Below are 15638 nucleotides of genomic sequence, written 5' to 3' on the forward strand. Positions count from 1 at the left end.
TTCATGTTAACCATTTCAAGTTTGATGTTAATCATTTTTATTTAACCTTACCAGACCAAGCAGAGAAAAATGATGTTAAATAAGAGTTGAGAATAGTTGTACCTTTTTAAAAAAAATCTGCTCTTTCATGTTTTCTTTTATCTACCTTTTTCATCAATATAGCTTCCCCTTGTTCCACTTAATTATTCTATTCCCATCTGACCCCAAATGTGTATGATTCCTTTGTATTTGGCCTACAACGTTGATGCCACTAATCTCCTTGGAGAGTAGGGATTATTTTCGCTTTTTTCTTTGTATCCACTTTGTCCAGAGTGCTAGAGACACTTGTATTCCTTTACTAGGTAGAAACAGTGAAGTTAGTACTTAGTTAGCAAGAATAATTAGATCAAATAGGAAGAAGCTTTCTTTAGCTAACTTGCACCCACATGCTTTCTAGCTGCTTCATTGCAAAAAGGGTCTTACTTTCCTTTTGCCACAAGATGGTTCTTCCCCAGACTCCCTCTTCGTTCCTCCACCCACATGAAACTGTGTATCACAGAGTTTGAGGTTTCTCTGTCTTCTAACTGAATTTGTCTCATAATTAATGGAACATTGCTTTTCAATGGAAATGATTGTGAAATTTGCCATGAAAGGCAGAATTACAGTTCTGGCTATAAGCACATTAAGGTTTAAAATGCAAATGTCTAGCAGTGGCCCCATTGACTTGTACTTATCCACCAATCAATATTATTGTTGTAGTTAATGTGGAACTTTAAAGTTATCAAATGCTTTCAAGTACATCAACCCACTTAATTTTTACAGACATGTAGTGATAACATGGGATTTGGAGTCAGGTGACCAATGTTTCAAATCCTTTCTACTTATTAATATGTGAATTGGGGCAAGTCATTTACCCTCATTGAAACTAAGTCTTTTCATCTGCAAAATGAGATTGATATGCAAAGCACCTTCCAACTCTAAATTCTCTGGCTCATGATATTATTTTATTTCCTATTTTAAAGGCACTAGGTAACTAAAGTGAGTAATGGTGGGCAAAGGAAAAGGGTATACTACCAATGGGTGGGAGAGGAAAGGATAAAGAACATGACTAACTTGAACTGTTTGGCAATATTTTCTAATATTGACCTCTGGTTACCATCAACTCTTGAGTTGTCAACAAAGAAATATTTTTGTTGTAGGTATTTAGACCCAGTTTAGAAGGAATGATTCTTTTAAGTAGTCATTTTTTTCTCTTTTTTTCCCCCATTTGTTTTGTAGTTTGGTGTATTTAACCGAATCTTCTGTTGAGTTGAGTGTCAGAAGATAGGAAGATGTCCAAACCCAGTACATTTGCCATAATGTTGACCACCCTTTTTGGTGCAGCTGTGGGAAGCTTATTCATATGGAAAGCCTACCAGCGCTGGAGGGGCATCATCTCAGGAGTGGAGGAGGAGGAGGAGGAGGTGGAGGTGGAAGAAGACAAAAATAAAGAATTGGCTCCAACAAAACTACGGCCACCACCGTTATCATTCTTGGTTGTTCCCAAAGTCTCACAAGTGGAAAGGATCCTCAGAGAGAGTGTGGTGATTGTGTCTGAGAGGGAAGAATGGGAGAGAGTTGAATCTTTTCTCTGGGAGGAGTTGGAACAATGTCCAGTCCTTGGAATTGACTGTGAATGGGTAAGTGACAAAGCATAAAGGAAACAAATAACCCCAACTCTCAATACCCCAAAATTTCCCTTTCTAATTAATTTATTTGGAGAGCAGATGAGTAGAGAATAAGATTAGGGAGAAACTAGCACTGGATTTTTGTATCAAAATGGGTTTTTAGCATATGGGCTAGCTGTTAATCATTCACCTAGTATATAAATACATAACCTAAGGGGGATGGTAGGAGCTCTAACCAGAAAAGAGGTTTAGTCTTCTTATTAAAATAAAGTTAAACTTCTTAGGATCTTTTGGGAGGTTTAAAAAAAAGTCATTATAATAGATAATATTCAAATTCAATTGACTAAATTTAACTTAGAATATAGATAAACAAACACCAATACTTTGATTAATATAGTAGATCAAATTGTTGAAAAAAATAGCCATCTAGAATATGGGCATTCATGGGAAGTTAGCAAAAAGCCAGTAAGTAAAATCAAAATAGATTTAATTTAGTAAATATTTATGTGCCTAATATGTGCAAAGGTACTATTCTTTTTGAGCCACTTGGACCCATTCAGAGGTTATTTATTGTTATTAAAATAAAAAAATTTTGAATAAAGTGACAAATTTCCACATAAGTTTTCTAAAGTTAAATGATCCAAATTATCTCCCTCCCTTCCCTTCCCACTCCTGGAGCTGACAAGCAATTCAGTCTGGGTTATTATACATATGTTATGCAAAATATATTTCCATATTTTTTATTTTTTAGATGAATAATCTCATAAAACAACCCCCCCAATATATACTGATATATTTTTGGTATAAATAATATTTTTTATTTAATGGAAAAGTGATAACTCATATTTTTTCATCTGCATTCCTAATCCAATAGTTCTTTCTCTACAGGTGGATAGCATTCTTTTTCCCTCAGAATTGTTCTGGATCCTTGTAATGCTGTCAGTAGCAAAATCTATCACATTTGATCGTTCCACAATATTGCAGTTACTGTGTACACAGTGTTTTCCTGGATCCGTTTATTTCACTCTGCATTAGTTCATGTAGGTCTTTCCAACTTTTTCTGAATCATCTTTTTCATCATTCCTTATAACACACTAATATTCTATCACTATCACATACCACAATTTGTTCAGCCATTCCCCAGCTGAGGGACATCCCTTTATAGTTTTCAAAATTTTCAGACCTAGTAGTGGTATAACTGGATCAAAGATTTTCCATTGTTTTATATCCCTTTGGGCATAATTCCAAATTGCCCTCCAGAATGGTTGTATCAGTTCACAGCTCCACCAGCAATGCATTAGTGTCTTAATTTTGCCACATCCTCTAATATTTGTCATTTTCCTTAATACGAATTGGCTAATCTGATAGGTATGAGATGATACCTTAGCATTAATTTAATTTGCATTTCTCTTGATTAGAGAGAGGGACTTAGAATATTTTTTCATATGATTATCAATAGCTTTGATTTCTTCATCTGAAAACTATTAATATCCTTTGATCATTTATCAATTGGGGAATAACTTAGATTTTTATAAATTTGACTTTTCTCTTTATATATTTGAGAAATGAGGCCTTTATCAGAGAAATTTGTTATAAAAATTTTTCCTAGTTTGTAATTTCACTTCTAATTTTGACTGCATTGTTTTGAATTTAATGAAATAAAAATTATTCATTTTACAACTTAAAATGTTCTCTGTCTCTTGTTTGGTCATAAATTCTTCCCTTCTCCTTAGATCTGACAGCTAAACTATTCTGTGTTCCCTTAATTTACTTATAAAATTATTCTTTATGTTTAAGTCATATATGCATTTTAAACCTTATTTTGGTATAGTATGTGAGATATTGATCTAAACCTATTTTTTTGCCATATTGTTTTCCAATTTTGCCAGTAGTTTTTTTTTTCAAATAGTGAGTTCTTATCCCAAAAGCCTGATCTTTGGGTTTATCAAACACTAGATTGCTGAGGTCATTTACCCCAATCTATTCCATTGATCCATCCTTCTATTTCTTAGCTACTCCCCGATTGGTTCTTTTACAATTTTTTTTTCTTTATTTTATTCCTGTACTAAATTTACACTTAAGTTTTCCAAGGTTATTTGATTCATGCTCTCTCTGTCCCCTACTCCCTACTACCTTTTTGATTTGACAAGCAATTTGACTGGGTTAATACAAGTATTATCACTGAAAACTCATTTCCATATTATTGATTTTTGCTAAACCCAAATCATATACACAAATAAGTGATAAGTCATATTTTTTTTTTTGCATTTTATTCCAACAGTTCTTTTTCTGTATGTGGATAGCATTCTTTTTCATAAGTCCCTCAGATTATCCTGGGTCATTATATTGCTATTAGTAGTAAAATCTATTACATTTGATCATCTGACAATGTTTCAATTGCCACGTTCAGTGTTCTCCTAGTTCTTCTTATTTCATTCCACATCAGTTTATGTAGGGCTTTCTAGTTCTTTCCAAAAACATCTGGTACATCATTCTTTATAGCACAATAGTATTCCATCACCATCATATAACAAAAATTTTTTCAGCCATTCCCCAATCGGGGGACATTCCCTCAGTTTCCATTTTTTTGCCATCACAAAAAGCATTTTATGGTCACCTAATTTGCTTATACTGTCACACTTTATATCTGTCATATACCCCTTTTGAACTTGTCTTGGCATAGGGTGTTGAAATAGAAATGTAATCTGTGGAAACCATTTCTCTTGCAATGACTGATGTACTTTGGCTTGAGACTAGAGAGAGCTGCTACTAAGTATGGGGACACACTTGCCTATTTGCAATGGAGATAGAAGTACTTTGAGAGACACTGAGAGATACTGATACAGGGGAATGCTGCCACAGGGATACTGCTAAAGAGGAATGCACTGGGGTCTGCCTACTGATCCCTACTGATGGCTGATGGCTGATGGCTGCCACAGGTATACTGCTGGTGTGATACGCTCAAAAGCCCATAGACAATTTACTTCTCAGAAACTTGAGTCCATAAAGTGCCATTTCCCAAAATTTGTGGACAATCCTTTTAAATCCCAAAAGGAGCTTAAATGTGCATTTAGGATCTTTGATCCAGACATCGAAGACGTAGAGTTCCTATTGTCTGAGCTGTTCAGCCCCCATGAACAGAGACAATTTTTGGAGAAAACTAGATCAGACAACAATTTGACTATGGCCAACTGTAGAGCAAAGGTGGATATGGACTTTGCCAATCCAACTAGCATGTCCTATTTGAAAAGGTACAGGGAGGATTTGCTGCAAGCCATTAAGCAATGCTGTTCTAAACCAAATATGTGGGCCAAATTTGACAAGATCAGGCAGGTCTCCTCTCTGTGGCCAGACCCCCAACTGCCAACTCCTGGGAACATTCCGTTTGGAACCTTCTTCTTGATTGACAGGCAGGTCAGGTCCCCAGCTTGTTTCTTGCATCTTGGCTTGTCCTGCAAAACCTCTCTCTCTTCAAGTCTCTACCACAGTCCCCCCTTTTATTAGACAAAAAAATGCAACTTGCATTTTTCAATGATACCTGTATACTTATTCTATCTAGTTATTCTTCACCCTAAGCTATCTTAAATAATCTCTTACTCCCCCAATAACAAAATCTTAACTCATTTCAGCTATTCTATCTATCTAGATGCTAATTCCAAAAATCACTTGTCTGAAAATAAGTTTCTTTCTTTCCTGCCTTAAAAGGATGGGGTTCGAGTCAAACTAGAGGTGCCAATTGAAATAGAAATGGTAATCTGTGGAAACTTTCTCTTGCAATGACTGATGTACTCTGGCTTGAGGCTAGAGAGAGCTGCTACCAAGTATGGGGACGCACTTGCCTATTTGCAATGGAGATAGAAGTACTTTGAGAGATACTGATACAGGGGAATGCTGCCACAGGGATACTGCTAAAGAGGAATGCACTGGGGTCTGCCTACTGATCCCTACTGATGGCTGATGGATCAATCTATTTCCTAACCTCCTTCTCCCTTCACTCCCTTCCTTCTCCAACCCTCTCCCTCCCAGTTTCTTCTTGGAGCCTTTGGCTTCCTCCCTCACCCTTCCCCCCCCTCCCCCCCTTCCTGAGTGGACTATGATGTTTATAAGGAAAAACTTCTTCCTTTCTTTTCTCAGGTAAAGGGTTTATTGGGATAACAGGACAAGGAAACTGAGGAAAGAGGGATGAGGATTTCCTTAATCTATAATAAGGGAAAAGGGAAATCAGTCCAGTCACAACTGTGACAGAGGGACAGTTAGAGAGATGGATGGAGGACAACTGTTTAAAAAATCTTTCTTCTTCACAAAGTCACCAAGGTCTCTCAGCTTAATTTCAGAAGTCTGTTCCCTCCCCCCCCCCCCACCCCCCCAAGGGTCCTTTAGTCTGGGACAGAAACTAAATGATATCAGTTCACATTCTTCTCCCTGGCCAGCTTCAACCCCCAGAGCCAGAGATAGAATCAGAGTCCAAGATCCTGCTGCTTCTCTCTGTGGCCAGACCCCCCAACTGCCAACTCCTGGGAACATTCTGCTTGGAACCTTCTTCTTGATTGACAGGCAGGTCAGGTACCCAGCTTGTTTCTTGCATCTTGGCTTGTCCTGTAATACCTCTCTCTCTTCAAGTCCCTACCACAGTGTGAGATATTGATCTAAACCCAATTTTTGCCATACTGTTTTTCAATTTTCCTAGCAGTTTTTGTCAAATAGTGAGTTCTTATCTCCAAAACGGGGGTCTTTGGGTTTATCAAACACTATATTGCTGAAGTCATTTACCCCTTGTCTATTCATTGATCCACCCTTCTATTCCTTAGCCAGTTTCAGATTGTTATGGTGATCACTGCTTTATGGTACAGTTTAAGATCTGGTACTGCTAGGAACGATCCATCACATTTTTTTTCATTAATTCTCTTTATATTCTTTATCTTTTGTTCTTCCAGATGAATTTTGATATTTTTTATAGTTTAAAAAAATAGATTTTGGTAGTTTGGTATAACACTGAATAAACAAATTAATTTAGGTAGGATTGTCATTTTTATTATATTAGTTTGACCTATCCATCATGTTTTCCTAGTTGTTTAGATCTTTATTAGTGTGAAGTGTTTTGTAATTGTGTTCATATAATTGCTGTGTTTGTCTTGGCAAATAGATTCCCAAATATTTTATATTGTCTAGAGTGATGATAAATGGAACTTCTCTTTCTAACTCTTGCTGCTGGATGTTGTTGGAAATATATAGATATGCTAATGATTTGTAGAGATTTATTTTGTTTCCTGAAACTTTGCTAATGTTATTTCACCTAGCCTCCCACAGAGGACAGGGTCTTGGAGGTGGGATGGTGTCAGTGGAATAATGAATGGGACACAGCTTTTGCATTCAACCCTCAGCACAGGTTTCACAGGATAAACTGCTCCACCTTGGCTGAGTCCTGACTTTATTTTATACCCTCATGATCACACATTGTTACAGACAAAAGAGTGGTTGCCATAAACTGTGACTGCGAAAATATGGGTTTAAGACTCTGAATTGCCAAAACTGTAAAGATACATTTTTAGTGTCTTGATTTTATATTAAAAATAAAGTAATTGCCATGGGAAAAATTCCCAAATATTAAATACCCAAGTCATCTGGGTTTTATGGAGATTTTAATTAATACAAATTAAGGAATTAAGGAAAGGGAGAGAAAGAGAGTAAGAGGAAATAGAGCCTAGGCCAATGGCCTAGGCTTTTCTCCTTAAGAGAGAAAACTAAGTCAGTCTTTAATCACTCACCACAAGATCCTTCCAAGCAAAACTAGTGTTCAGAGAGACCCTCCAGTTCAGCTCCTGAGCTCAACTAAGTTCAGCCACCGAGAGACTCCAATTCAGCTTCCTAAGCTGAACTAAGTCCAGAGGCCTCTGACCTTTTTTTTTTAAATTTAAATATTATTTTATTTGATCATTTTCATACATTATTCATTGGAAAGAGATCATTTTCTTTTCCTCCCCCTGCCACCCCTTCTCTAGCCAACGCGCGATTCGTCTGGGTATCACATGTGCCCTTGCTCTGAACCCATTTCCTTGTTGTTGGTATTTGCATTAGGGTGCTCATTTATTGTCTCTCCTCAATCATGTCCCCTCGACCTCTGTAGTCAAGCAGTTGCTTTTCCTCGGTGTATCTGACCTCCTTTTAAAGAGAATTTTCTCCTGTGTCACCTCCCCTAAATTTTCACATCTACCAATCACAGTAGACGTTTTAGACGTTTTCCACAAGACTGACAATTCTTTTTTTTTCTTAAATAATATTTTATTTGATCATTTCCAAGCATTATTCTTTAGAGACAACGATCATTTTCTTTTCCTCCCCCCCCCCCCCATAGCTGATGCGTGATTCCACTGGGTATCACGTGTTCTTGATTCAAACCCATTGCCATGTTGTTAGTATTTCCATTAGAGTGTTCGTTCAGAGTCTCTCCTCTGACCTGTCCCCTCAACTGCTGTAGTCAGGCAGTTGCTTTTCCTCAGTGTTTCTACTCCCACAGTTTGTCCTCTGCTTATGGATAGTGTTTTTCTCCTAGATCCCTGCAGATTGTTCAGGGACATTACACTGCCACTAATGGAGAAGTCCATTACGTTCGATTATACCACAGTGTATTAGTCTCTGTGTACAATGTTCTTCGGGTTCTGCTCCTCTCGCTCTGCATCACTTCCTGGAGGTTGTTCCAGTCTCCATGGAATTCCTCTACTTTATTATTCCTTTTAGCACAGTAGTATTCCATCACCAACATATAACACAATTTGTTCAGCCATTCCCCAATTGATGGGCATCCCCTCTTTTTCCAATTTTTGGCCACCACAAAGAGTGCAGCTATGAATATTCTTGTACAAGCCTTTTTCCCCACTATCTCTTTGGGGTACAAACCCAGCAGTGCTATGGCTGGATCAAAGGGTAGACATTCTTTTATCACCCTTTGGGCATAGTTCCAAATTGCCCCCCAGAATGGTTGGATCAATTCACAACTCCACCAGCAATGAATTAATGTCCCTACTTTGCCACATCCCCTCCAGCATTCACTGCTTTCCTCTGCTGTCATGTTAGCCAATCTGCTAGGTGTGAGGTGATACCTCAGAGTTGTTTTGATTTGCATCTCTCTGATTATAAGAGATTTAGAACACTTCTTCATGTGCTTATTAATAGTTTTGATTTCTTTATCTGAAAACTGCCTATCCATGTCCCTTGCCCATTTATCAATTGGAGAATGGCTTGATTTTTTGTACAGTTGATTTAGCTCTTTATAAATTTGGGTAATTAAACCTTTGTCAGAGGTTTCTATGAAGATTTTTTCCCAATTTATTGTTTCCCTTCTGAATTTAGTTACATTGGTTTTGTTTGTACAAAAGCTTTTTAATTTGATGTAGTCAAAATTATTTATTTTACATTTTGTGATTTTTTCTATGTCTTGCTTGGGTTTAAAGTCTTTTCCCTCCCAAAGGTCTGACATGTATATACTATTCTGTGTTTACCCAATTTACTTATGGTTTCCTTCTTTATGTTTAAGTCATTCACCCACTTTGAATTTATCTTGGTGTAGGGTGTGAGGTGTTGATCCAAACCTAATCTCTCTCACACTGTCTTCCAGTTTTCCCAGCAGTTTTTGTCAAATTGTGGGGTTTTGTCCCAGAACCTGGGGTCTTTGGGGTTGTCATAGACTGTCTTGCTGAGGTCACTTACCCCAAGTCTATTCCACTGATCCTCCTTTCTGTGTCTTAGCCAGTACCAAATTGTTTTGATGACTGCTGCTTTGTAATATAGTTTGAGGTCTGGGACTGCAAGGCCCCCATCATTTGTGTTTTTTTTTCATTATTTCTCTGGATATCCTTGATCCTTTGTTATTCCAAATGAACTTTGTTATGGTTTTTTCTAAATCAATAAAGAAATTTTTTGGGAGTTCAATGGGTATGGCACTAAATAGATAGATAAGTTTGGGTAGGATGTTCATTTTTATTATATTGGCTCGTCCTATCCATGAGCAGTTAATGTTTTTCCAATTGCTCAAGTCTAGTTTTAGTTGTGTGGAGAGTGTTTTGTAGTTGTGTTCATATAGTTCCTGTGTTTGTCTCAGGAGATAGATTCCTAGGTATTTTATTTTGGCTAAGGTGATTTTGAATGGGATTTCTCTTTCTAGTTTTTGCTGCTGAGCTGTATTGGAGATATATAGAAATGCTGATGACTTATGCGGGTTTATTTTGTATCCTGCAACTTTGCTAAAGTTGTTGATTATCTCAATTAGCTTTTTGGTTGAATCTCTAGGATTCTTTAAGTAGACCATCATGTCATCTGCAAAGAATGATAACTTGGTCTCCTCCTTGCCTATTTTGATGCCTTCAATTTCTTTTTCTTCTCTAATTGCTACTGCTAGTGTTTCTAGTACAATGTCAAATAGTAAAGGTGATAATGGGCATCCTTGTTTCACTCCTGATCTTATTGGGAATGCATCTAGTTTATCCCCATTGCAGATGATATTAGCTGATGGTTTTAGATATATACTGTTTATTATTTTTAGGAACAATCCTTCTATTCCTATGCTTTCTAGTGTTTTTAATAGGTTTTAATAGGAATGGATTTAATAGGAATATATTTTATCAAAGGCTTTTTCTGCGTCTATTGAGATAATCATGTGGTTCTTGTTGGTTTGCTTGTTGATGTGGTCAATTATGTGGATGGTTTTCCTAATATTGAACCAGCCCTGCATCCCTGGTATAAATCCTACTTGATCATGGTGGATGATCCTTCTGATCACTTGCTGGAGTCTTTTTGCTAGTATCCTATTTAAGATTTTTGCATCTATATTCATTAGGGAGATTGGTCTATAATTTTCTTTCTCTGTTTTTGATCTGCCTGGTTTTGGAATCAGTATCATGTTTGTGTCATAAAAGGATTTTGGTAGAACTCCCTCTTTGCTTATTATGTCAAATAGTTTGTATAGTATTGGGAGTAACTGTTCTCTGAATGTTTGATAGAATTCACTTGTGAATAAGACTGACCATTCTTAATTCACATCTTGTTATCACTTTCTCTGGATAGACTAAAACTTCTGAGTATTTCACACCTCTTTGCTAAGGTTGTCCCTTGCAAGTTGCCTGACCTTTTAGTGATTAATTTGACCTTCATAGGTACTTAGCACCCTTTTGTATTAGATCTAAAATTAGATCTAGCTTAAGGGCTTTTGCCTCACTGTAAGTATGGGTTAAGTACTTTTTCATTGTTCAGTAAGGAGTTTTACAACTTTATCTTCCCCTAAAGTATGCCTAAGTATGGGTGGAGTAATTTTAAAGTTCCCAATACATTCCTGATCAAGTATCTTCATTGTTTAAATGGTAATAGCCTTAACCAAATGTTTTAAGGTAGAGTTTGAGCAGTTTTAAGATTCACAACATCTACCTGGCACACAGTTTCATTCTCAACACACGTTTCCATAGAGCCTAACAACAGACAGGAAACCTAGAGAGATAGTCAATGAAACATTGTTGCTAAGGGCAGGATCAGTGGGTAGAATCAACATGGCCCAGGGAATTCAGAGCACAGATTTGCCAGAAGTTTTTATGCCTAGACAAGAGGGTCCTGTCTAAGTGGGTATATAAGAATCCTTAGATTTAATTTTGTAAGTGGGCTCTCCTGGTAATAATATCCTAGGGGGACAGAGTGGGACATCTGTATTAAGCCTGTAAGCATGTTGCTCTCATCTATTTTTCCTGGGGCTAAGTAAGAATAATAATATCATAGCAATTCCAATAATAAGGGGATGTTAATAAAGAAAGTCACTTAGGGGGGTTTCAGTGGGTGTTTCTGTCCTTCCTGGGGGCTGCTTTGCAGTCCCCGGTTTCCACGTGATCCGTGTTAAACAGTGTATTCTTTGATGGCTCCCGGCATCTCCTCCTTTTTTGTTTTTTAATTGGAGTGATTTCAGTTAATCTTGGACTTGATGTAGAGTAGAACCTAGCTATGGATGATAACTGTTGTGCAGTGTGGACTCCATGAGCAATGGCTGCAGTGGAAGTTACTAGGCATGTAAGCTTAAAGTGGCTTAAACTTTGAGAAATCAATTATGGGGTATAAATGCCTAAATATTGTTCAACAACAAATACAGTGAAAGGATTAGAACAATTGGTTAAAATACATCCTGAACAAGAAATTTTAAAAGTCATGGGGCATAACATATGCTGTAGGACCACTGAGAAAGTCAGAGTCATTTGAAGGCAGCAGTGCAATCAGGAGGTGAACATTCCTGCTTGTGCTTGGGCTGCAGGTGTTTTGATTTGTTCCCAAGTTGGTAGAGTACTCTGGGCTCTTGTCTTAACACAGTCTCTCTCTGTATCTGCATTCTCTTCATTGCCTTCCTGCTGGGGTGTGTCGTGTGGCTTGTTGTTGGAGTGGGAGTCATGGTAAGGACATGTCCTAAAGGTCCCCAACCTTTAACTTAAAAATTTTTATTATACCTCCCTAGTAAATAGCTAGATTATACTTTTGACATTTAATTGTAGGCCAATCAGAATCTCAGAAATGCAGGAAAAAAGATCTTGTTTAGAAATGTACATGCTTAGACTAAGCATCAGATATCAATAGAAGCAAGTTATAATATGTGTGGTTATTTACTTCTTAAAGGACAAAAATTTCACCCATAATCAATAATACTCTAATTCCAATCATTATCATAGTTTGGAAACAGGTTGCTTGCATGTTTACCTCAAATAAGTGTAAACTTTGTTGCATAGAAGCCTTATTTATGTATATGTCCTATAGTGGTGAAAAATTATCCTATCCTATCTTAAAGTGTGTTTAAATTTAGAATAATCCTACTTATGAGATAGAATTTTTTTTTCTCTCTAATAATCCTTTTTACTACAGTGGAAAAAGGGATGGGTAACTGGTAATTTGCTGTAACCAGAGAAAAGGGTGTGTGATGAGACAGGTTAACTCAAAAATTAAAATTAAAATCTTTAGTAGTGTTTTAAAATCATATGATCTTTGTTTTCAAAAATATATGTGGACTCCCATACATGTAGGTAGATAATGGAATCCCTTTTCCAATAACCAGTGAAATTATTTATAATCAAAAAACCTGTTTCTGATTGTTATCCAGTACATGTCTGTTTCACTCTAGTTGGGAGGAGAAAGAAAAGGAGGGGGATCGAGGGAATGATTTCCTCAAGTTTGTATCTTAACAACTCCAAACAATCTCCTTTGAGGGGTTAATACACTCAGCTTCTCAAAATGCAATCCTAAATCCACACCATGAACACACCATGGCCCACACAGAAGCATTCACAGGAAAGACTGATATGTAGATGTACAACGGTAATTTAGATATTTTCTCAAAAATTTTATACTAACCACCTAAGTCATGAATCTTTTAATTCTGATATATTCTCATTAGCATCGTAAACAGTTGATCCAATTATTCATAAGTTATTGTATTACTAATTTTGTTTAACTGAATTTAGCATATCAATTGCTGTGATCAAGGGGAAATCTGTTTTTTAACCTGAGCTTCTTTAGAATTCTGTATTTGTAGTTTGGACTTTGCAGTTTATCACTTAGCCAAATTGTACAGTTTCAACTGAAAGATCCTTTTTGTTGTTGTTGTTGTTGTCATTTCTAGAAAAGTTCATGTTTTAACTTAGTAGTAGTATATAGAAATTATGATATTTGGGCTTGTTCAAATAAGCTCTTAAAATTTCTGTTAATCTATCTTATTGTCAGATCAAAATCTATTCTTGCTGTCAATTTCTCAGGGATTTCAAATTGTACTTCTAAAATTTAGATAAGGTAATTTGAGAACTTTTTCCTGTTTAAAATGTTTTCCTTTATTATAAGTGTTAGGTAATTGCAAACACTTTGATCTTCCTGTGCCTGAGAAAGGGTTTTTTTTTTTCCTTCATACTTCCTTCATACAAAAGCCTTTGGCTTTTGCTGAAGGGAAAATTTTTTTATTCTTTTCTTTTCAATTTAACACTTAGGTTACATGTTTTTTAAAACCTTGATATTAAATCACTCCCAACATATTAATTTAAACTTCCAGGTTGACTTTGATTAAAGTTCCCTAACAATGTTCCCTTAAGATTTCAGTTTTCCTTTCAAATTTCTTTTCCAAGTAGAATAAAACCTTTAGTTTTTTGTCTTTATTACTCTTACTATAAATAGGGGAGAGACCTTTAACTTAATATTTATTAGCCTAATAATGAATCTTATTTGATTTCTGGACTGCACATAGTTTGCATAAAATTTAATTTTCTTCACAGCACAACTTCATACAAGTTTTGTATATATCTATTATGACATAACAGGATTATATTAATAAAATAATTTCTCAGTACAATATTGATTAAAACAATTCCAATTTTAGCCACACACCAAATTCTTAATACCTATGCAAATTCACATATTGATTATCAAATTAAACTTCGAAGATCTCAATACTAATATGTAGTACATGTAATAAAAAGACATGCCATATGAAACCCCAAATTTCAACCTTAGTAAAGATTCTCCACAATACACCATAACCTTTATCTGACTGAATTTTGCACAAATTCCTTCTTAGTGTCAAGCTGGCTATTAATTATATTCAAACAGTTCTGAAATTTCTTAGTGACAATAAACAATTCTCTAGAATAGGTATTGTGCAGAATCAAATTTTGCTAACATTTCACCTTTGATTGATATACAATTTATCACCATAAAATCACACTCTATCATGGTACATTTTCAGACTAACTAGACTAACTAGCAGTTTTCCAAAGTTACATATATAAGTTTTTAATATTCAATCTTAGTAGCCAATTTATGGGATAAAATTTCCCCTTGTGTGTTCCAAATCAATCCCTTTTTCTTTTCCTGGGAGATACTTCCAAAATAAGAAAGAGGAAGATTTATGGAACACCCTGTCAAGTTTAAAGGCCAAAATTAATTACCTCCTTTCAGGAGGACTTTGATCATAATTTGTGAATTCCCAATTATGAAGACACTAAGACAAAGACTTGTAATGCAGACACACATAGAGACGCAGAAAACAAATATTAAACACAGACTAAGGGAAACATGCTATTAAGAATTAAGGTGTTTAACCATTCATAAGCAAAGGATAAACTATGGGAGTGGAAACACCGAGAAAAAGCAACTGCCTGAATACAGAGGTTGAGGGGACATGACAGAGGATAGACCCTAAATGAACACTCTAATGCAAATACTATCAACAAAGCAATGGGTTCAAATCAAGAAAACATCTAATGCCCAGTGGACTTACGCGTCGGCTATGGGGGGTGGGAGGGAGGAAAAGAAAATGATCTATGTCTTTAACGAATAATGCTTGGAAATGATCAAATAAAATATATTAAAAAAAAAAAGAATTAAGGTGTTTACTCAAGATCTTGAGGAAGAAAAAGAGGGAAGGAATGAAAAATCCATCTTGCTGTTTCTAAGGTACTGTCTCTTAACTGTGAGAAGGGAAGAAAAGTTTTGGCTCATGAGCCTTGAGTGTAAAATATTTGAAAAGGTTGGTGACAAAGGATTGAAAGAGGAGATCCTCCCTGCTAGAACCAAGGATCCGGGGGTCATGGAGGTGGAAAAGGAGGACCGCCCACCTCCGTCCATCCTCTCCTCCCTTCCCTAAGCAAAGGAAATTCTTCGGAGGAGGTAGGAGAGGAGGAGGAGGAGCTGCTGGTGGCTGCTTAACCTGGGGATTGTTATACCTAGCTGCCTTGCCTTCTAACACAGCCTTGTTTCCAGGGGGGAGTCTCTCCTCATCAGATTCTAGGTTTGAAACTAAAATCTTAAAGACTTCAGTCTTGGGTTTCTGCCCAGATAGTAAGGGTATTTTTCTCCATGGCAGACAGGTTAGAAAAAGTCTGCCCAAGATGAATAGCCTCCTGGGTGGGGGCTAAAGTATCTCTGAAGAGTGACCACAAGGAAAATGTCTCAACAGGAACCTGCTCTCGTCCTTTGTTAGGTTTTTAAATCGAG

At 36.5% G+C, this 15638-nt stretch overlaps 1 protein-coding gene and 1 long non-coding RNA gene across 5 annotated transcripts in view; one reads left to right on the top strand and one right to left on the bottom strand.

Annotated features, from left to right (window-relative positions):
- The window catches only part of EXD2 (exonuclease 3'-5' domain containing 2), a 77299-nt gene that overhangs the window by 12710 nt on the left and 48951 nt on the right, over window positions 1-15638 (top strand). Inside the window, exon 2 of one of the 2 annotated variants that reach the window (XM_007473106.3) lies at window positions 1258-1658. The exons of the other annotated variant lie outside the window; for it this stretch is intronic. Within the exon in view, the coding sequence (XP_007473168.1) occupies window positions 1311-1658 (348 nt within the window). The 5' untranslated portion in view covers window positions 1258-1310. The remainder of the gene's footprint in view (window positions 1-1257; window positions 1659-15638) is intronic. 2 annotated transcript variants of the gene reach the window in all.
- Window positions 1-15638, bottom strand: part of LOC103095471 (uncharacterized) — a 67090-nt gene that overhangs the window by 10630 nt on the left and 40822 nt on the right. The window lies entirely within an intron of this gene.

Source organism: Monodelphis domestica, chromosome 1 (assembly GCF_027887165.1).
Source record: "Monodelphis domestica isolate mMonDom1 chromosome 1, mMonDom1.pri, whole genome shotgun sequence".
Lineage (NCBI taxonomy): Eukaryota > Metazoa > Chordata > Mammalia > Didelphimorphia > Didelphidae > Monodelphis > Monodelphis domestica.